The 24,339-nt window shown below is 35.2% G+C and overlaps 1 protein-coding gene across 1 annotated transcript in view; it reads right to left on the reverse strand.

Moving 5' to 3' along the window:
- LOC112978307 (zeta-sarcoglycan-like) overlaps window positions 1-24,339 on the reverse strand; it is a gene marked incomplete at its 3' end in the record, with an annotated part of 165,467 nt that overhangs the window by 43,081 nt on the left and 98,047 nt on the right. Inside the window, exon 3 of the mRNA XM_026091677.1 lies at window positions 3,727-3,828. Coding sequence (XP_025947462.1) covers window positions 3,727-3,828 — 102 coding nt within the window. The remainder of the gene's footprint in view (window positions 1-3,726; window positions 3,829-24,339) is intronic.

Raw genomic sequence — 24,339 nt, forward strand, 5'->3', positions numbered from 1 at the left:
AGAAAATTATTTCTATGTAAGTTAAAAAAATATATTTCTATTCTAGCCAAGAAATCACAGAATCACAGAATGGTTGAGGTTGGAAGTGACCTCTGGATATCATTTAGTCCAACCCCCTCCTCAAGCAGGGTCACCTGGAGCATGTTGCCCAGGACCCTGTCCAGATGGCTTTTGAATATCTGCAAGGATGGAGACTCCACAACCTCTCTGGTCAACCAGTATTCCTACTAGCACAATCAAATGAAGAAACCAGATACTTTATCAACACAAGACCAGTGTAATTACATGCATAAAAAAGCAGTGGTAGAGAAACTAACACCTTTGTAACTTACAAGAATCTCAAATAACTCACAAATTTCTCACATTTTTCAAAGCAACATTTATGATATAAACTACCTTGATGGTTGGTTCATAATCAATATTAATCAATTCAACTTTTATCCACACTAGATGGAATTTCATACATGCTTTATAATTGTGAAATATCTTTCTAAATTTTGATCTAGTAAATGGGATTTTAAAATAACTCCATCATTATGTTAACCTCATATGAGCAACAGTCATCAGAAATATTTGTCTATATCTCTAAGCAGAAGTCTAGTTACAGTCTGTGAAGACGGTTCAGAACATGGCCCGTTCTTAAACGATAAAGATGCATACTGACACATTGCAAGAAAATTCAAGGCCATAGGTCAACAGCTCAGCTATCAGTGTAAGCCTGAAAACAGCGGCTGGAAGTAGAAAGATTTTCTCTAATAACTGAATATTTTGCTCTTTAACTAACCTGAAACAGATTCAGCATTGCACTAAAGCCAGAAAGTACTGCCATCAAGATTTGCCATCATGATAACAAAGGAAAAGAAAGCTTACCAAACAACATTTAAGAAATTCCAAGAAGTCAAAGAAAAGGTCTGGAGAAAACACAGAAGTGGAATTTCAAGTTCAAGATCTGACATGAAGTTAATTCATTTGATGAAAACACTTTTGACAAAACTACATAAAAAATGTATTTTTTGTGAAAATGAAGTTTTAGGTAGGATATTATAGCCATGTTTCACGGAATTTTTACTTTTTTCAGTTATCTATGTCTGCAGAACCCACACTGGCAGAATGCAGCAGAAAGGGCAAAGCAAGATGACAGAAATTGGGGAAACTGCGCCTCCGAGTGAGCAGCCATCTAATTTATGCAACTTCTACAGCCAAAACATGAATGAATATTCTGTTTACTTAAGATGTGAATTTTTTTACTGTTTCTTTCTAATTTTACTACTTTTCCATAGTAAATTGTATACACTGGCAGGAGAAAATATCATTTAAAGTTTGTTTTGTTTTGTTTTAAAGAACTCAGATATCCATTCTCCAACCAATTTACACTGCCTGTATTGACTAGATCTCTACTGACTATAATGAGAGCTCAGAAACTTAACTCACACTTAAGATTTCTCCAGCACGGAGTTCCCTTTCCCAAGTGACACAGCAGCTAATGCCACATGCAGATGCCACATGCCTGGGAACGCCACATGCAGAGACATCTTGAACACCTACTTTAAAGCTAAGCACAGCTCCAGAGTGTTTTTCCCCCGTGTTCCTCCGTACCATTCACGTTAGCATATGCCACAAGTTACTAGAACTTTAGCGCAATAACTACTGAACAAGTTGGTGAAGAGTTGGGATGACCACAGGATTCACAAGCTCTGCAAGATGATAACTAAATCTGCATACATAATACTTTTTTAAGCTAGATAACAAGTGTTCTAATGTCAGACCTGAATAGATCTGTGACACCAAAAGTAAAATTTTATTTGAGATACTTTGTCCAGCTATTGAGGTATTCTACCTGTTTTCTTCTGTTGGTTTGAGGACACTTATTGACAGGCCTATCTTTATTTCCCTTCAGCCTTATAGGACTAATGTAACCTTATGTTAGGCTACTGGTAGACTTTGCATCCTGTTCCTTTATAGCACTTATATTTGTGTGCATTTTTTCTCAGGTTGGCTAGCAGCTCTGAGTGAAATTAGGGCCCTACTTGGACATCTCATTAATCTCACTTGAAACAGAAGTTTCCACATTTACTTTAATAGAGCCAACGTTCTGCAGTGTGAAGCCCTCTGCAAGCAAATATCCCAAATCCGTAACTGTTATGTACAGTAACTGGAACTGGTACAATAATAGACACCATCCACCTGTGAGTAGGGACTGAGGAAAAAATGAACACGCCATGAACAACATTCTGTAATTTCTAGGAAAAAAAGCGTCCTCCTTGAAGGGTGGGTATACAGGTTATACAGCCTGGGAATTTTACACAGATTTCAAACTCCACATATCAAAATATTTATACTGGACAGGTTCATGCTTTAAGCATTATATTAAAGATTTTTTTTTATATTTGATATTAAGATTAGAAACAGATAGAAAAACTGAAAGTATGTTGGTTAATATGATAAATTCTGTAGTTTTGAAACCATAAAGGAAATATTAAAAGATCATAGAAATTATTTTAGAGGTACTTAGTCCTTTCCATAGCCAGGATAAAAACCACGGCCAAATTTCTCTTGTAGATGCCTTTCCAATTTTAGAAAGCATAGTTTGACCTTACTAAATCCAAAACTAAAAGAATATTATCCGCTTAATAAAGTAATAAAAATAGGACATTATTGATGGATACACTGTTAATTAAATATTATAGACTATTTCCATTACCTAGGTCAATATTGCAACTCTGTTAAACATTGAAAGAGCTTAGTTTTACAGAAGAAAAGGACAAAGAGACTAGCTGTTCATCTTGCACATCTGTTAACATAATTAAGAGTTAAATAATTAAGAGAAATTGGAAACTGTCATGACATCATTTATGAATGTACTTGAGACATATTTTTATGCATGTAAGATAAATTTCAACACACTGTAAAGAAAGAATTCTCCACAAAAGCATTTACGGTATAAACATGTCCTGCACTCCTGTCAACTTTTGTATTATTACAATTCTTTGCACTTCATTAACTGAAAACCATTATAACATTCTTCTCTGATCATAGGTTATCACTTGTATGGGAGCAAGGACTTAATAGATTTCAAATATTGCAAAATGATTTTTGATAGATCTATGATATTATACAAACCAGCACGACTGAGTCAAAATGAGTAATATTGAACTTCTGAATACACAGTATCCTGATTTACTTTTTTCCTCTCTATAATAACCTGCTGCTAAATGATAAAACAATTACATTTAACAATATTACAAATCGTTTGTTTTGAAAAATTCCATCTTAGAGACATTATGCAGTTTAGTAAGATTGCTTTTACCTATTAAAAAAAAAAAACTAGCTAAAACCAGAAAGGACTCAGGTTGAATTACTTAAGCATATATAAAATTATTCATTTATTTCACTGCATTTTGTGTATGTTACACCATCAATCTTGGATTTCTAGAGTTCACATCAATTGTCAAATGTTCTATTTCCAATGCTGAGGTCATTTCAAGTACAAAATACACATGCTTTGAGATTCCTTTCTTAAGTGTAAGAAATTTCTTTCAGGAGGCAAGCAAAGTTTCAGAAAAACTCATTTTTGACATGAAGGCAGCTTTCTCTTTTAACATATTCTCAAAACAAAACCCTACTGATTGCTAGTTTAGGAGGTGTAAGAATGAAACTTGGTAATTTGAGACTGAAATTTTTCATTTATATTGACTGTAAATTAAGAAAAAAAGATGCAAAACATACCTTTCTGGAATGGATTTCTTTCACATATAGTGGAAGTAGAAATTCAGATATTCCTTCAAGTCGTATTCCTTTTCTAGTGACTCTCAAATTTCCCATTCCATCCTATAAGCAATAACATATATATATATATATATTTCATTTGAGGAAGTTACCTTATCCAGAACAAAGTTTAAAGAAGAACACAGTAGCTAGCCTAATATCTAAAAATAGCCAGTGCAAGAACACTAGTGGTGAAGCAAAAAGGAATTCACAGAAAATACAGAAGAACAAACTTTTATAGGTATATGAAAATAGGAAGGAGTGCCAGATTTTCAAAAATCAAAAAAGTCTTCCTTTTATTATTGTCAAATAATAATGCAGAAGTATCTTTTTCATGAAGCTAAATGCTTTTTTCATAGCTAATAGCCAAAGCATGTGCAAGACTTGTGGTGCTGGCAAGCAGAAGTGTGACTGAAGTCACCTGGAGATTCTGGGCAATAAGAAGTTTACAGTAAAATAATAGAGACAAATATATATTATACTTTAATGTGATTATACATTAACCTGATTTAAGATTACTCCTTAATCATGATGTCCTTGGAGCTCTGAAGATTTGTCTCATGAAAATGAGCTGTCTAACTCTACAGTGTATTTCTTTTGCTTTTCTGAAATGCTCCCATCCAGTGTCTAGGGATGGAAATTCAGTGGGCTTATGGAAAAGTTCAGAAAATGATTGTTCCCATTAAAGTTTCCACTGTCCACAGCTCTCCCAAAAATCTCAGACAGCAGCTAGGCAGCGGACTTCTAGGCAAGCTTCACTTATGGACTCTGATGGTGAACTGCACACATTGTCCCTTGGCTGGATGAAATGCAAGGTACAAAAGCAGACCATAAGTATGCCTTTTCTATGGAGGTGAAGCTAGCAGATCTTGAATAATGCCAGCTAAGCAAAACTATCTCCAAAGATATATGAAGTTTTTGGTAGAGAAATCAATTATTTTTGCTTTTCCCAGCAATTAAAGCCAATAGGCAGAAAGGTTTTGTGTTTCTGTTTTTTTTTAGTAGTAGTTGTTGCTCGTCATTATGCAAGAGCGTGTTGCTGGTGAAAAGGGAAGAATTTTGAAATTTTTTTTTGTTTTGGGATTTTGTTTTTTTTAATAGAAATGGGAAAAGGGTCATGGTATAAGTCTGGATGAAACAAGAAAAATCAAATAATTCAATGCTCAATAAAATATAAGCATATAAAAATAACATCTTAAGGTTTCAGCTGTACTCTTATAGGTAAAACAGTGAAACCTGCTTGGTACTTAAAGATAGGATCATTTTGCAAACTGATGGAAATCCAAGATCTATGATCCCTGGATGACTGGTACTATATTCATACCTGAGGATATACTTCTTCAGTGCACAGCCAGTGGAACTCAACTTGATCTGCTTAAGTATAAAACTAGCAAATTTAACTTAATTGCTGATTAAATGCTTTGAAGCAATTGCTAATTTTACTGTAGCAGAGTAGTCAGAACTTGCATTTCTCTTCTGTTGGCTGAACCGTGAAACAAGTAACCTCCACCTGCTGGGCAGCCATAAACAGCTGGATGGCAGAGGCCCCAGCTGTTCAAGCTGGATCCAGAAAAGGACACACTTGATGAAATGCAGTTACGCTTATACAAAGATACTTTATACCACTATAGCTATGCCCTTTCTAAAATAAATAATGATGCTAATATTGCAGATCTCAGATTGATACTACTGTATCCACATCTAAGTAAGACTGTGAAAATGATATTTAAAGAGTGAGAGACAAAAAAATAAAATAAAAATAAAATCACATCTTATACAATGTAATTCAATTGATATCATTCCCAAGCACAGCCAGGGTATAAAGACAGAGAGTTTTCAAAAGTATAGTAGATAGTAACAGAAGTAAAGAACATAATTTGGGAAATCATGCTTTCACACATCAATTATAAGGTGCCTATGACTATACAACCAGAAACTACCAGAGTAAGAAAATAAATATAACTCCTTTCCAAAACACAGGAAATATGGAATAATAAAAGCTACTACTCAGGCTATCTATACCCCAAATATACTTTGATAAAGTAATATGGCACCAAGAGAAATTTAGCAGACTCTGTAACAGTCCATATAATCTTCAGGATAATTCAAAATTGATTACATAAAGCCAATAATTGCCTTTTTGTTAGCATAAATGCTCTGTATATTTAAACTATGACAGCTGAATTATCAAATAATGCTTCCTAAAAGAAGAGATATTATATCTTGAATTTTTAAAAGCACTTTAAAATACAATGCCTAAGGTTTCATAATTACAAATGGAAAATGGAGAGAGTGGTGCCTTTTTCTGAGAAGAAAGTAAGATAAGGGAATTGTAAAAGCATGTATAATCTGCACTAATACCCCTTAACTCAAAATTTAAACAGTCCTATTTTTCCATATATTATAATGGATATACAACAATAAGGTAGAATAGCCTGAGGAAAGACAACAACCAGGCTGTATTTTTGGCAGCCAATAAATATTCAACAGGAATTAGATACTGATTTATTGATTTAGATAATAACACATTTTGTAACTGAAAAGGCAAAATCAATACGTTGTTACATCTGCTTCTATAGAATGTTTGTGACTGCCAGGCACAAAATATAATTAATGGTAAAACCTGCAAAAAATTATTCTTAAGAAATACAAACTAAAACTTTCAGAAGTCTGGAAATGCCAAAATTAAGGTTGCCTAGGAAGCTTCAATTTGTTTCATCTTGTGTGTATCTGTATAATAAAGTCGGTAATTATATTATACACAATATGTCACCACCTGACTCCCAGCAAATTCATCACAAGTGTGGCATTACTCCCTTAAACCTTAACAGGCAGCTACTTGTTATGTTGCTTCCTCCTCATTGTTATTTGATTTGCTCCTCATTAATTGTGCTCTGTTAAAATCCTGCTCTGATGACAGTATTATCAGTTTTCCTCTTGGCTTCTGCTTTTATACATGGGTAGTATTGTAGTGCCTGAGTGCTTCACAACTATGTCAATTTTCAAAATACTTCTGGTGGGTTTATGTAGAGTGATGCTTTTATTTTACAGAAAGGGAATTGAGGCACAGAAATTAATTTGTTCATTAATATTTGCTGCTTATCATATTTTTTCCTGTTTATTTTTCAGTAGCAGGAAGTTAATTTGTATAACAAGTTAAAACTGTCAAGGTCTCATAAACAAACTAATGATAGAGCCTTCTTTGTCAAGAAGAGCTTTTGTTTCCCTGCATGACTTTTCCAGGTGGCAGAGAGTCACTCACCTGACCCTCTGCTAGAGTTCAGCAGTTTGAGTATGGGAAGACTCTGGGCATACGGGAGTGCTCTACCTCCAGTAAATTACGTTATAACCTAGTTAAATTTATTCAATAAGACCAGACAGGCAATACACTCTGGAGTGTAAGCCACAAATGGTGTTACAAGACATAAAATTGAAATAGGATGAGTGTGACCTTAACTGCTCGACAAATACAATAATCTTCCAGGAACTGACTTCCTGAAGTCTGCTATGGATGTCATGAAATAAGATTAAATAATAAAATAAAGAAAATAAGAAGATGTACTACAAAATGCTTAAACAATACTATCCCCATTTGCAGAGCCACTGACCAATAGGTTTTCTTCATCTATAATTCCCCATCTCATTTAAACAGGCTTTGGAATAAGGAGGGTTCCTTGTTTCACTAAATTACAGTTTTCAGAAGTATCATATTTAGTTAAAAGTTATTACAATTTAAAAGGTTATCGGGGGGAAGATCTTGTCTACTTGGTTCATCATTTAATGTACTTAGGCCTATGAAGATCAGTTTAACTTTGGTTCCCACAAAAAGAAGAAAACTAATATAAAAGAGTTTAAAACAAGACTGGAGAGGAAATTTCTAGTCTTAAAACATACTTCCATCTTCCTGTAGATAAGATTCTAAAGTAACATTATTATTTTAATTTGTTTTAGGCTTTCCTTCTGCTAATCTTCTAAATAAATGGCCCAAATTACTTCATGCTTTCCAGACAATGGGTACTCAAATTATCATTTTTGTGTGATTTGATTTTATTCAAGTGCAAAAATATGCTAGGTGTACTACTATTCAAGTCTATCCTCACAATAATTAAATGTTAAGTTCACTATCTATATTAGTAGTTCAATTCTTGCTTGAATCCATGTTATTTTAGAGTTTACTTTATAAAATAGAAAAGGGGAGAGGGAGGGAGAAAGGGAGGGACACAAAAGTTAAAAAAAGAAAGAAAGAAAAAGGAAAGTAAAAAGAAAAAAAATCAATTAAAGATTATTCTGTCATTTCTGAAGATGTTCAGGATTATATTGAGGGGTAATGATGTCCGTCTAATACTTTTCAACATCTACCACCACAGCCATGAATGTTGGTCAAAGAAAATTAAAATCCTCTTCAGACAACAGGGAAAACAACACTCCAGTACAGAAATGCAAGTTTCTTATATTTCCTCACAATGCAAATGAATGCAAGGGCACATATGACTATACCAACTCAAGCACCAGGATAACATTAAAGTCTGATTTGACTTAAAGACAAAAAGAAGAGTTGTATTTGTCATATCTGTTTGCATCAAGCTTTGGAAGCAAAGGTACTGATTTGCACATACTTCTTGGCGTTGCTGCACTAATATTCTCTGATTTTACTTGATGGCAGTTACCACACAACAAGCACATTAACGTAAATGAAACAAATCAGCAAATCAGCTTTCCTTGCTCAGCAGAATTATCTATCTGTGCTTACACTTTTCAGTCAACTGTTTTAACAATAAAACAAAACATGTTTTCACTTGATTTCACTATGAAAAATGAAAAAAAAAGATATTTCTTCTTCATCTTTCATTATTCAACTATTCAAAGCAAATTCAGGAAATCCTTAAATCACTACTAGAAATTACTAGAAACTACTAGAAATTGAAAGATCTTGCTACAGGAAAGACTACCTGCACATGTTGTACTTTTATAACTGCTCCCAAGCATACTCTTTCAGCCACTGTCAGGTTGTCAGGTTTTTTTTATATATATATATGTGTGTGTGTGTGTGTGTGTGTGTGTGTGTGTATGTATATACACACATACATACACACATAAACATTTGTTCTAAAGGACAGTAAATTCTTACAACTCAGCCTAGAGGAAATCAAAGCTCTGTGCATGAGCCTGTGCTCAGATCAGTACTTCTAAGGTCACAGGAGCCTGGCAATCTCTGGGTTGTGCTGCTATGGGAAAGAGGAGAAAACAACTTCTTTAGGATCACAGAATTCAAGCTTTGTTGGCCTGCAGAGAGGACGCAGGAGAGTGAGACGCTGCAGCTCATTTAAGTGAGTTGAGAGCAGACTTCTCATAGACCCTCCAAGAAACTGTCGTGCCTCTCACAGGGGAACAGGCAGTGACTAGGCAGCAAAGGACTCCACTAATTTAAATGGAAGCTTTTCCCGTAGGACTTATAGTTGGACTCGTATCCACAAGTGGAGTGAAAAATAAGCAGAAGTGTTGGTTAATCTGAGTTGGCTCAAACATTAAAAAAAAGAGAGAGACAAAAGTTTTATATCTCAGTTTTACATGGTGTTTTTAAAGTTTTCCTTAATAATAAGATATACTGAGTGTCTGTTTCAATGTTTTGCAACAGGAACAACAAAGTAGCAAGGGGGCAAGGAAATCCATTATTATCAATGATGTTCAAGTTTTTCCTCAAATGCTATTGTTAGTTGTGATGTTCTAGTTGTTTTCTGAGCATATAAACCAGCTCAGATTCTATCTCCAAAAGCTCACAGTCTAAGAAGGGAAGTACTGCACAAAACAGGGAAAAAGGACAACAACAACAACAAAAAAAGTATTATGTTTAACAAAGCACCTATGTTCAATGTCCTTCAAATTAGTAAGAATTCACTGCCAGTTGCTTGCAGGTATCATGGCAGAAGGTAATCTTCAAAATCAAACTGAATATGGTTGCAATGCTATGAAAGAGTACAGATTAAATATCTTGAAATGTATGAAGATGCTACACAAGAGGAAAAAAAAATAGGGTAAGAGATCAGAAGAAAGGTGGCTGAGGCAACAAAATGACAATAAAAAAATGGGGAGTGTCAAAGTGCTGAAATATATTGAAGATAGGCAAAAAATACCAAATCTGATATGATGGCACAAAAGGCAGAAAATGCGGCAAGACTGGCACAGTGATGGGGATGATGGGGAAGATAAAAGATACTAGTAGTTACATTGGTGATGAAATGGAAGAGATACAATAATATTATGAGGGAGATGACAACATGGGAAGTTATTTGTATTGTGGTCACACAAAGAAAGGATAGATTTTACAATCAGAGTTGTAACAACATTCCAGCTGGAGGAAAATTGTGTTTGGACATGGGGTATGGATGTGTAAGCAAAGAAAAAAAAAATGCAGTCAACTACAGTTCTGTATAAAGGGAAAAAGGGTAGTGGTATCAGCAGTGAAAACAGGGTGTGTGCCTGGCTTGCAAGGAAAGATAAGTATGAATTTCAATAGCCAAAATAAAGGTAAACAGAGAGAGATATCAAGGAAAAAACACTGGGATAGCAAAAATCTGGACCAATGGAGACAAGTCAGAAGCAGACATCTGCCTGCGGCCACTAGATGAAAATAATAGCTGAGGCTGTGTGAGAATGACAAGAGTAGATATAGTCAGAGAAGAGCTGGGGAAGAAATTACAGTAATAAAGTGGAGCAATGTTTAAAGSGATACAGAGTGGCTGAGAAAAAATAACTTGTGGGAAGAGAGTACTGACCATGAGATTTTAACTGAAAAAATAGTTAAGAAGGAAGACAGGTCAGACTACTAGGTGACATATAATGGAATTAGAATATCCTGAATATATTGTGCAAAACATTAAAAATCAGAATGTTTTTTGAAAATGTAAAACATGGCTTGGTTTCTTCAGTTATGAAATTAATCTTGAAATGAAAATACAAATCTTTATCTGCATATATTGATAGAAAATATATATATCTATCCAGACCAGACAATAAGATCTTTCTCACCTAAAGATTTGATCTTATTCTCTGGTCTGAGTAGTCAGGTTATTTTTCACCCATACATAGATGTGTTCTTTAATGTCAATGAAAAAGACAGAATTCAGACAGAATTCAAGTGACCTTTCTTCACAATTTATTCCAGATTAAAGTATGCTATTCTTAAGTTTCTTATATTGAAATTACAAATTATAAATTCTTGTTTCAAACAGTATGTTCTTAAAACAAAGGTAATTAATAAACAAGAAAAAACATAGGAACTAACTAAACAATCTCCACCAAAATATCTAAAGTTTCAGGCATTTAAACCAATAAAGACAAGATTTTCAAAGCTGTTGAACACCTATAATTCCTACAGAAACTATGTGCTGAGAAGGATTTGAAATCTAGACCAAATTGTGTAGAAATTAAAAAAACAGATTCCTAATATCTCTTAAATATTTGTGGCATTACACTAATTATTTTCTTTATTTAGAAGCATGTTCTCTGCTTTGAGACTACCAAGATTTTCATGCCACATAAACCCTTTTCCTGAAGATGCATAGTTATATAAAAAACAACCCAGAAACACACACACACACCGCCCAAACAACTTTTTATCCTCTAAGGCTGACAGGGAATGCCATCTCATTCGGCAGCTTTTTCTGCTTTGATACTCCTAACCCTTTTATTTTCATTTGCAGCTGAAATGGATGAAAAATAATACAAAGCATCTAGTGCTTCATGGTGTTCCCGGGCACTATTATACACTCAGGAAGACAGAGCTTAAGATGCACAAAACTTGACTTTTCTCAAAGACCTTGGTAGCCAGCACACCTCCATCTCTGAAATGAAAATTCTGTGATTCAGTTAATGTGTGGTCAGAACAGTTTCCACCCCTATACAGCATCTTACGATCAAACTTCTTGAACCAGACAGAAAATACTGTACACTCTTTATAATTCCACACTGGATGAAAATAGAAGGGAAATGTAAAACAGGGTCAGGGAACAGCAAATTTTCCTCACAGTATTGGTCAGCAAGACTACTAAGTACGAGTTAGTGAGTGATTTTTGATCTCTGCAGCATTAGAGCACCACGAGCTGCGTAAAGGTGGGCAGACAGGCTGGGAACAGAGGATGCAATGAGACAAGAGGCAGGAGGTGAAGTCTGTCCTTCATCTGAAGCTAAACACTGAAAAGTGGTAAATCCAGAAGTATTACTTTTTTACTTGTCATCCCTCTCCTTCTTTGGGATATATGAAGTCAAACCTACTATACAAGGTGGTCAAGTAACACTTTTTTCACTTGACTTCCAGTGTGAAAAAAATTCAAAAATGTAACTGTTTCAATATGAGATTAATATTTCAGCATTTGGCTATAACACAGAGTTTGTTGGGCCCTGAAAAAAAAGCAAGTCATTGGACTTTGTCAGCGAATGCAAACATAACCAAAGGCAAGGAGGAAGAAAACCCCACCATCAACACAACGCTGCTCATGGCAAAGAACGTGGGATGATAAAGACCCACATTACTATGCACAAAAAGGGTGAACCTAACACCAAAGAAAAGTGCAGATAGTAGAAGTTTGTGTATATCAATTAATTGTATCCTTATGGGGAATGAGCTGTAATAATTGGATATTTTGCATGATAAATATTAGTATCACTGTAACTGGACTAATAACACTATTTTGATAACAACACTACTAATATTCTACCTAGACTAATAATAAATTGTTGCATATATGTGTGTGTGTGTGTGTGTGTGTGTGTGTACACACACACGCACACCTATACACATAATGTTTCTTTTGTCTACATAAATTGCATGGGTTATTTAACCTCCTCTTGAAGCTTGCTTATAACTTGGACACAACATCACGAAGAACGTTATTTAGCCATGCTGAAAATTTCATCACACGTTATCCTTGTATTTTACTTTCCAAATAAGGGGTTGTTTGACTTCAGAAAGAATAATGTAAGACTGCAGATTGCCTAGCATACTGATATTGGAGGACAAACAAACCAACAAACACGCTCTTTACAAAACTAGTCATCTTTGTTGATAAATCTGTAAGAAATATTTACTTACATGAAACATGTCTGTGGTGTATGCATGAAGCTTATAAGTAAAATGATAGAGCAGAGGCTCTTTCATTTCTCTAGGAATTGCTGCAAACAGTTTTTAGGACCTAGACTTCTCATGTATTCCAGTTCTGACACTGAGCTAATGTTAGATTAATGTCAGCCTAAGCATCTGGAGAAGTTAAACAGAGGATCTGGGTGATGCCTTGTAATCCATTAATTCGCATACACAAAATAGGTTATACTGATGGGATTACATGTGTTTGCTGGTTTGTTTTACCTTGCCCTTTCAAGGAGGCTGATGGAACTAAAATTTCAGTGTTTGTGCCACTAAACTCTGCTATTTGCTCATTCTGATTTATAACAACAGATATTCAGAACAGTTTTAGAGGAAACTAAATAATCTGAAGGAGAAAGGAATCAGGCCAGATAACCAAACCTACACAATGCAGCAGGTCCTCAAAAATCAAGCTATTTTGATACATAATTTAATTAAAAATCAGTTTCTTACAGAAAACAAGATTTTTACCTAGTATTTCAACCTTATTTTACACACACACACAGCTGTGATAGATACGTGCTAGGGACAGGTAAATATTTTAATTCATGTTTCATCTTGTATTTCTACTTTTCTGTTTTCCAAATCATTCTACACTGGACATTGCAGGACTAGAAAAAAATGGGACAGAAGAGAAAACAAGGACTAAACAAGCATTAGTCATCTCTCCAGCAGCTTTTATTCCCATTTAAAAATTAAAATGCATACCCTGAATGGAGTGGTGGGCTCAGCTGAGAGGTTCTGCAAAAGGCTGGTCTCCTGCACCGAAGCAGTCAGCTATACCTTAACTACTCCTGACTTAATAGTTGGTTTTCTTTTGTGTTCCTCACCCTGCCTCTCCCCCTTAAAGAGAGATTCTGTGCTCTGTTTGGGCAATTTACACTACTGCTTAACTATCTTTAGAGTTAGGAATATTTTCCTAATACATAACCTGAGCCTCCACTGCTGCTTTACTTTTTTGGTTTTCCATTCAGACAGATTATTGCTTAGACTAAACAGAATTCATCGAGTCTTCCCTTGTATGCCCTTTTAAGTCTTAATGCTTCCTGTTGTTCCTAGTTTGCCTTCAGCTCTTCCATGTATCTCTAAGAGGGATAAAATACCCAGAACAAGCACAGCATATGAACACTTACTGTTGCTAAGCAGAGCAGAAGGATTACCTCACCTTTGTTTATTCATTCCAGCATGATAGCTGCTTTTTTGCAATATTGTTATGTTATTGATTTATGATGTGCTTGCAATCAGATATTTGCTCTCACACCAAAGGAAACGAAAGATTGGGTACCACAAAGCTGCTGGAAAATAACTCCTCTTTTATCTAACAGCCTACTCATTAGAGTATTCACCCAGTATCTGATAGGTCTGAATTTCCTGGATTGGCACTTATACTCAGAGTATGCTTTTTTATAACATAACAAATATCATTAAGTAATGGTTATTATGATGCTTCCTTGATCACAGTGTAATAAAAAGCATTAATCAATTTGCAAGACTATCTAAAAGACCTTTGACAAAACACAAAATGATTATTTTAAAATGAGAAAAAGGTGTTGTTTCAAACTTGGTAATTGCAGAATTTTGCTTTTCAGGAACTGTAGCTATCTACCACTGCAGTCTTTATAATACCAAAGTTTATAAGCATTACTTAGTATTCCAATACAAACACTGCATGTTTCCCAAAACAGCTACCATGCATCTTTCAATAAGCAACAGCTTGCTTTATTGATACACTCAGTAAAACAAATGGTGTGAAGTAGCTTGCTGCAGAGCTCCATCTCTTGCCATCAAGGAAATGAAAGATTTGATGCCACAAAATCCTTGAAAATGCCTTTTATCTAACACCCTACTCAGTAGAACACTCATCTAATAACAGATAGCTTCAAGTTCCTTTTCTTCCTCAGTAGGAAAGGATTTAAAAAAAAAAACACTCCATTTTTTTTGAAGAGTATTGTAACCAACAATGATCAAGGAATCTACCCAATCTCCTTGCAGATAGCTTCTCAAAGCCTTTTGTCATGCTGAGCTAACAGTTGTGTAGCCAGAGGGGAGAAGTATTGTAAATGGAATAATTTCAAGACAACTTTTAAGAACAATTTAAGTGACTCATTTAGGAGGACAATTGTGTGTTTTGGGGGATTTGAATTTATAATTGAAATGTAACAAACTTTTTATGGCAAGGCAAATTCCTGATAGCTGAAGGACAACAAAAGCTATGTATTTGTAAATCAACAGTTCAGCATCCCACTAACCTTTGTAACAGGGTAATTCAAGAGATTGATTAGAGAAGGGTGTTTAAGAAATACAGTTTAGGATCACAATTCGATCCTTTAACAGCATAGCATCAGTCATCTCTGTTGTCAAACCTGTCTCAGTCTAAATCAGTCAACGTATGAGGGTGCTGCCACTGCTGTCTGTATAGGGGACTACCAGCAGTTGTGTCCAGACAAGAACCCTGAAGGGGAATTCTTCAACCCAGTTTTTTTTACTCAAACTGAGGAGCATAGGCTTATATATTTCTAAAAGCAGAAACCAAGAATGAAAGAATATCCTAAAGGAATTCTTTAGGAAACTGATAGGAGACCTATAAGCAAAGTGGCAAAGGAAAGAAGCCTGTATCATCAAAAGAATATCAATAACATGCTGGGCTTGAGGACCTCCAAAGAAAAAGAAGTTGGCCAGCTGGAAAGGAATGCAGAAGTACCAGTCATGAAGGACAAACTGGACATCCTACAGAGACACAGCTGATTATGGAAGCAGCCAATGGTCCAGTCCCCAATAGCAAATGAAGAACTCATCCCAGCAGTAGAGAAAAAGAAGCTATACGTCCTAAACCCTGAGAATCACAACTAACCACTACTCTCTCCTGAGTCTGACGAGGTTTCAGATTCACCAGCCATCTGATCATTATTTCAAGCAGCTCATTTGTAATTATAGTAATAATAAAACAAAATAGGGAGAGAAGGGGATATAACAATTCAAATTCCTGTCATACACCTCGTTGAGAAAGAGAAGTAAGGGAGGATGGATGAATGCGCTTGCTTTGAGGTTTGGATCAAAGCAGGGAAGATAGACCTGCAAAGGATGTTTATAAATTTCAAAAGCATTGTCATTTATACTGTCACTTTGGGAGTCTCTTCCCAGACCAGAAGGATCAAGTGGATGATGTATTTGTGAAAAACTTGCAGGGTCACCCAGAGCATAGACCTCTGGGATAAGGTAGGATACTGAACAACAGACATTCTTTGCGAATGGAGCAGGAGACAGGTTGATCAAGAAACTCCTAACATGCTTTTATGAAGAGTGATGAGGGTAGGCTGCTTCAGATTTGACTCTGATTAATAAATAAGAAAGACTTAAGAATGCTAAGATAAAAAGGTAACATGGTTGAGACCGGTCACAAAAAGACAGAATTCTCAAACATTAGACTGCAAGGAAAATAACTCAAAGTAAAAACAATGGATTTCAAGAAGGCAGACTTCAGTAAGAGACCTGGTAGAGATGATTTCCTGGGAGACTTCTCTGAGGGGGGGAAAAAAAGGAAATATAGTGAAATGGTAGCTCCTTAATGAACCAATTTACCCAAAGGAGAAGAAAAGCTTCTGATAGATACTGAAGAATATTGACATTTTTAACACTCTTTTTGCTTTTCAAATTTCTCCCTTAGTCAAAAGGTCAACATAAATTGGTTCTCTGTTTTAATTGGTACCCTAGTGATAAAGGATTAAGATCCTTCAGGGAAAGGATGAATGCATTTAAGAATACTTGCATAAGGTATGTATTTTCAAACCAGGCAAGTAAAATAAACTTCATTCTGAGGTACCTAAAATCTGAAAGCCAAAAATGATTATCTAGAATGCATCTACAATAGTGACATAGCTTAGAGCAGTAGCACGCTTTAAAAATGAATCCTTGATTTCCCCATTTACCCCATGTTGGCTTAGACAGTGGAGCAGTGTTCATGTATGTGAAGCAGATTCCTTTGGGATGAAATGAAATCAAAAGAACTGTTCAAAGTGCACCAATAGCCTTTAATGGTAATACAAACGTCTAAACCGATGTGTGGTCTGCAGCACAAGCAAGTCCTACAGCAAGTACCAAGCACATATGCACCAACAGAACGCTCTCAAACAACAGAGAATTCCCATGGCACTGCAAAGTGTTTCTTGTGCTACCTAAAAGGCTAAAGGTCAGTAGTCAGCACACATAGACACCCTCATTTCCTAACTTAGTTAATTCCTTTGTATTATACCAAGGCGTCCCATGTATCAATATACCTTTTTTTTTCTTCCTTCTGCTGCCGTACCCATTTCTTCAGTACTTTTCCGAAAAGCTTGTCTCATGTTCTTGTCTTTCAATAATGATTCCAACTTTCCTTCCAAATGCCAACATCAACTTCTTTGGCCTTTCAGAAGATCCAATATATTGCATAGTGTCACCTCATGGCTGAGGGTCTCAGCTGGGCTCCCTTACCTCTGAAAGTTCTGCATCTACTGCCAGTCGTCCCCAGGACTTTGCATTTCCCCAGTCCAAACTTTGAACTCTGCATACCCTCTCTGATTTACTAGGGGCAAAAGCATTCTCCCTGTCTCTTCCTCAAACAAACAAACATCTGAGAGGGCAGAAGTCATTTCATTCAGGGTGTCCACTTGAGTAGTTGCCACAACCACAGGATTGAAGACACCATTTCTCCCACACTGAGTCTTTGTCTGGCCAATGCCCAAATTCAGTGTCAGGAGGGGTTACAGGCAGTAGGCATTCTGTGTTACTTGCTAGTGAGCAAGAATAGAAATAAGGCTTGTTTCCCCGATAGACAGCTTATGTAGCCATGAGTGCACTGATGTGCTACTGTCATCTGCATGAAATGGATGAAAGATGCTCTGGTGCTTCCTAAAGTGACCTTGAGAAGCCTGCAGATCTGAAATCAGAAGTTTGTAGGATAGTTTTCTTTTGCCTAGCTTTGAACTGCATGTATAACAGGGATGTTTGGTCCAGGGACCAGATAATTCATAAATAAATATGCATACCTATAGCGTAGCTGTTGGATCCTTGGCACCAATTGCCTTATTCTGCCGATCCATTCCTAAAACACCACTTTATTTTTTGTTGTGTGACCCTCAATTACACAGCCTATGTGTACAAAGTTTTTGAAAGCCTGTAAATGGATGGATGAAAGCAAACTGAAAAGGTGAAGATTAGAAAAGCAGAAGAGGTACCTGCCTTTTAAAAGGCAAAACAGCAGTGCTAAAGGTCAGTTTATGCTGAACTCTCTCTGAATACCATAAACTATATACCAGAATAGATAAACAAACAATTTGCAGGCAAATACAAAGATGCAATGAGATTAGTAAAAGGCAAGATAAATTTTCTGCTATGACAGGATAATAATGAAATGATAAACAATGTGAATAAGCATTAAATGATAATAAAAAAAACCTACAAGGAAAGACAAAACTAGATGGTATTGTTCATACTGGAGAAAAAAAATTGGGAGGCCTGTGATAATAACCTTAAAATATGAAAACAGTTGAAGCTAATTTTGTGTCCATTGAGAATTATATAATAAACAATTAACTTAAAATGAAGAAACTGAGAATCAACTGGGTATTAGTAAAACAGCTGGACTCTAGGAACTGCACCAAAAAGGTTGTGCACCATTGTACAATATCCATCAATAAAAATTTTTAAGAACTGTTTGGTCAAACATCTCTCAATAATGACATAACGTTGAAAGTATGTTGTGGCAGAGGATGAAACAGGTGCCTTTTGGAAATCTCTTCCTGCCATTCTGTCTAAAATTGTTTTTAGATTTCCACACATGGACTACTAAATAGAGTATTTGTCTGTTCACAAGGTGCAGAACTGGATTTTTGCTCTATATTTGTTGAAGAAGTCTCCATACCAAAAAAAGAAAGAAAAAAAAGCTTTACATATATTTAAGTCCATGTTACAACACTAAGTAGCTAAGCCATATAATTAAAGGAAAACAAAAAAATCAAGACACTGTAAAATAGATTGAAATTAATACTCTCTTCCCTTTATTGACTTCAATAGAATATAACTTTTTCCATAACTGTATTTTACTGCGTATATTTCCAGATAAATGGAAATAAGAATGCTAATTGTTTACAAACAGTATCTTACAAAAAAAAAGCTGTATTTATGTCTGTATGTTTTCCCAGACAGCTTTTCTCCAGTTTTAAAAAAGTTAAGAAAAAAAAAGAGAAATAATGACAATGAAGGAAGATCTCAAGTGATAAAGAGTAAAGTATTTCAAGGGATAAAGAGTAAGGGATAAAGTACAAGGGATAAAGTATTTCAGCATGAATTTTCAGTGGCTGTACGTTTAGCTGTGGTAAGCATCAGAATTTGTCCTAACATTGCCTTTCAATCCAAATACTATCATTATATTTAATTTATGTTGTCAACTTCAACATTTATTGCACATTTAATTGATCAGCAAAATGTATGTGTATTTAGCTGGTTTATAAGACATACACAGATGTTTTGCCATCACTGCATCATGGTTATGATACTATTTATGTCTTTATCAGCAGTGAAACAGCGACAAAGTTTTATTGGATTGCAAAAGCACAAAGTATCTGTCCCTAGTCTTTAATAACCAACACAATCCATTTGCTGTTGTTGTTGCTGTGCAAGCAGCAGAGTAATGGAACAAGCTGGTTTCTTACTGTTCAAACATTTAAGCAATTTGAGAATACCTACACTAGGTCCTGTAGCGTGATTAAACACATAGTAAATTATTCACATAAATACTGTGAAACATTCAGATACTTATATTCCCCATTACTGATAGGAAAAAAGAGAGTAAGATCCTTGTTTAGATGCAGGACAGAAGATAAAGGAAAGAAGGTCCTGAAAAACCAGGACAACAACAGATCACAGACTGAAAACAGTAAGGACGAGTTGAGAAGGGGTCTCTCCGGAGAGTAGTGACAGGCTTTGGCAGGCAAAGTTCAGGTAAGCAAACGCAGCACAGGCTATCATGGATTCAAGACAAATGCCAGGTTTAGCATGAAAATGGAGTTGTGCAGTGATGATTAATATGATAAAACAAAAAAAGTGCCACAGGATGTGCATAAGGAAAATAATGGAAGCCTTTCTGTTCTCATCTTAAGAGAAATGTATCTCAGTCTGTATGCTGAAAGAAGCTGGGGGAATTGAGGAAAAAAAAAAATGTCAGGGGAGAAGACGACTGACCCTTTTGACTCTGCATTCCTTTGAGAAAAATATTTTGGAAATCTTATTCTTTGCGTGCTTTTTCTTCAATGTGAGCCATCACACATTTCCTTTGATCATCAGCCTTCACTAGACTCACAAGTTAGTCATCCTGTCTATTTGTTCCTTTTTATCACTGTGAAAGAAATTCAGCCTCCTACAAGGATAGCAGACTCTTCTGGTCATTTCTAACTGTATTTTCTATGTACACACATTTCCTGAACATACTGAGAAAGGATACTAAAGAAATTAAAGGTGTGGAAGGAAAAAAAAAAAAAAGAAAAAAAAGGTGTAGTAAAGTAATCCTAAATCTTCAAAGCCTGAAGCTGGATATGAATTCTACTATCTGCAACATGAGAGTATTTTGTTCTGCAGAAACATACGTTAATTAAAAGGAATCCAACAGTTCATTTTACAGTGAATCTGATACTTGTCGAAACTCTAGCTAAGTATTCTTTGTCTAACGATTCACAAAAGAGGAATACAAAAAGGATAAAAAAGAAAAATACATCAATTCACTCTAACTTCACAGCCTTTCATGCCTATTTTGGAGGCTTAATATCTTAGGTATATTTTAATTTAAAAGAAGAAACATTCTAACGTATATTTTTCAAGGCAGAATATCTTAGCTCTACCTTTATTCAAAAGAAATACTCCTTAAGTACAGTACACACAGATTAGCCAGAAAGAAAAGACTTAACAGTCTACAATCTGTATAGTTTTGAGATATTAATGAGTATTTGTTGGGTTGTTTTCTTTCACTTAGAAGTGTTATGAAATTTTGCTAAAGTCATTTTGTAAGTCACGAAATCCTGGATGACTCCTACTAGTAATCTAGTGATTCACTACCAGTAATGAACTGCATGTATGTGCTACTGTATGACCACCTCTAATACAGACTCTGAGATCACAGTGATTTAATAGATACAGTTCAAATTACTTTACAAGATGTGTTTTTGCTATATACAGTAGGAGAAAAAAATCCAGTAGGAAATCCAGTAGGAAAAAAAAAGAGCAAAAATCAATAAAAAAAATCAAAGGAAGAGGTTCTTCAACCATCCATCATATGCTTAAGAAAGGAACAAATGAGAAATTATCTCCAAAAATGCATCGTAAGCAGAAATTGGATCTAATATTCCATGAAGCCCACTGGAATTCTTCTTTTGATTATATTTGTAGTTCAAAATCTATCTGCATGTATGCAGTGAAACAAAAATTTCTGTTTTCAATGGAAATGAAACAAACTATCTGTTGAGACAGGCAGATTTTTGGACTGATGTATTTACAATGCATATGTAAGTACACTTGCGTAACAGCTCATCAGCAACATGTTATTTAGTTGATGGTTAAAAAAAAAAAAAAGTATGATAGTCTCACTACAGCCATTCTCTCTTACTAGCACTACCCCAAATTAAGTACAGTTAGAGAAATTCAGCTTCCCAAGCAGGTTAAATAACTAACGTTTAGAGAAATTCAAATTTTCAAGGTTAAATAACTAACAACAAACACCTATTAAGAGTCAAAATTAAGAGTCAGCTGAAAGCAAGGGGAAAAAAAAAAAAAGAATGAATGATTATGTAAGTCATCTGTACACAAATGTCTTTCTGTCCTAACTGCTCTCTGCTGCTGTCTTCTACAGACAATCTAATGAGCAACTCTCACTTACCTCTGTTGTCATTTTTATCCTATCTGGTGATTTGAAAAAACACCACTGGTGTTTTGAATTATCCTCAGTGATAAAACAACTCTCTAATGCACTGCTGTGACACAGAGAATACTGCAAGATTCATTATTAATGTAATAAAAATATGCCTATAGAACAAGTCTAACCGAAACTGCAAGCTATGCTCTGCTCCTTTAACTGAGGTCCAGTTTAGACTGAAAGAGCTCATAAATTTTAAAAGCGTTATTTTTATTTAAACCCCAAATGTTAAATTTTATCTTCTGAACTAATTCTCTATCTCACTGGTTTGAATCCATCTTGAAAATTATATCCAAACAGGGCATCTGGGAAATCTGCCACATAATAGATGTAATTCCATGTAAATCAGATCCAAGATGTTTGTAACAAAACAACAACAACAAAATGCTGTCAGTGATGTTAGACATTTTGGCTAACAGCCCAGATGTTCCAATAAAAGGCCTTGACAAAAGATGCTTCTGCAGAATGTTGGACAATTTGTATACTATCATTATTTTTGAATATGCTACTGAATCTAAGCTGTCTCTCCCTTCTCAAGGGCTTTCTCATAATCAAAAGGTAGCATGACTGCTAGTCCTTTAAAATACTGGGGGGGAAAAAAATCGACTCTCCATTAATATCTAAAACAGTGACCAATTTATTTTATACTTATATCTAAGAGTATAGAACTTGATTAAATGCTTATAGGGCATTTTTCAAGTAGGCATAATCAGTGCTTTCCTTTATATTAAATGCTTTTCCAGTAATTTCCTAGCACAGTATTTAGATTGAAAAAGGGTAAAAACAATTATATATATTTTACTAATAGATAATGTTAACAACCCAAACAACAATAAACTTTTATAGTACCCACAGCAGCATTTTTAAAATCAATCTTTAAATTAGCTCAGTTTATAATTTATAGTAGTGAAATTGCAGCTGTGTAGCTCTGAGATGTGTTAATTTTGTTTTAAGTGTGAAGGACCAGGATATCTGAAAACACTTCTGGTCTTCTAGTTATTTAAATTGGTCTCAGTAAAAACAACACCCCTTCTTGCAAAGCTGGCCATTTTTGCAATTTATGGTAATTTACAACATTGCGCTGTTTCACAATTGACAAAGTGGGAAGATTATGGCTAATCCTTTTGCACATAAGCAGGAGACTCATCCCTGTTACTAGGAGAGCAGAGTCCGGTTACACAAAGGTTCTCGACGAACAACTGGAAGACTGTGGTGATCAACGGCGTGTCTGCGCTAAGACTACTCAGTGTAATTTAACTGAGCAGTGTTGTCTTATACTTATTGCTTTATTCATATGTAAAGATTAAACCTCTGGATTAGTTAGGCAATTTGACAGCAAAGATGATATTCTTCACTGACTCGGATTGGGTTTCTTAGCTTCCAGCTATCGATCAGCTAGCCAGGATTTTTATTGCAGGTAAATCTCAGATAACATTGGTCATCCAAGCAGTCAAAAGAAATACAGCCTTTAAATACACTTTTATTTTTCTTTTTTTTCTAAATCTGCTGGAATAGTCCTCTCAAAAGAGATCCTTATTTTTCAATTCATTTCTCTTTGGCCTCCTAAGCTATATTTATATTGATAAATTGGCACGTGTTCATTCAGATAGCTTATCTGTTAGCATGTGTCATTCACCTCATGTCATTTAGACCAGACTACGTAGCCCTAGCCCAAACAATGCCTGAAGCACCATCTGAGAGAAAGGAATTCCTCCCAGTACATAGTATGGACAGAGCTACTTCATTTCTGCTGCTTGTCACTGGACCTGGAGATTGGTCCTGACCAATTTTATTTACAGCATGCATGTAGTCATGGACTCTAAATGAATTGATGCTCAAGATATGTAACAATGCTTCTATATTTATTTAGGCTTTTATTGGTACTGGGACTTTATTTCTGCTTGATCTTATCTCAGTTTTATTTCTAAAACACAGGTTGATTGTAAATTGAATATAGCTTCTGAAGAGAAATGCAACAAAAAGGTATTATAATCTAAAATTTTGGGCTAAATTCTTACTAGTACCCTGAAACTGTTAATTTAACTTCATCAAAATTAAGTAAACATATGGGGTCCAAAGTGAATGTTAGCTAACACATAGTCTGTATTTCCCTCATTCGTTCCATTCTTGCTAAGTATTTGCTGAGGAGAACTGTACTTAGTACACACTTCACGCATATGCATATGAAATAATCTTGATCAGGCAAAAGACTCTATCTATATGTACCTCAGAAACAGATTTTTTAAGTTTCTGGAAGAACAACATTTCCTCAGTTTGCAAGCTAGATGTCCAGCTCAAATTTCTGATGCTGACTTACTTTTTCTGATGTTAGACTGGAATGAATTTCTAGCTTTATAAACCTGCAGTTTTACTGTCTAAGTGAATATAAGTCCTTTCAAAAACATGTGTTTCTACCTTTCTTCAATTATTCTCAAAACATGCCAGGCAGTAATAGTGTCATTAAATACAGGAACCTTTTTATATAATGGTATACATT

Source organism: Apteryx rowi, unplaced genomic scaffold, assembly GCF_003343035.1.
Source record: "Apteryx rowi isolate R43461 unplaced genomic scaffold, aptRow1 scaffold_913, whole genome shotgun sequence".
NCBI classification, from domain to species: domain Eukaryota; kingdom Metazoa; phylum Chordata; class Aves; order Apterygiformes; family Apterygidae; genus Apteryx; species Apteryx rowi.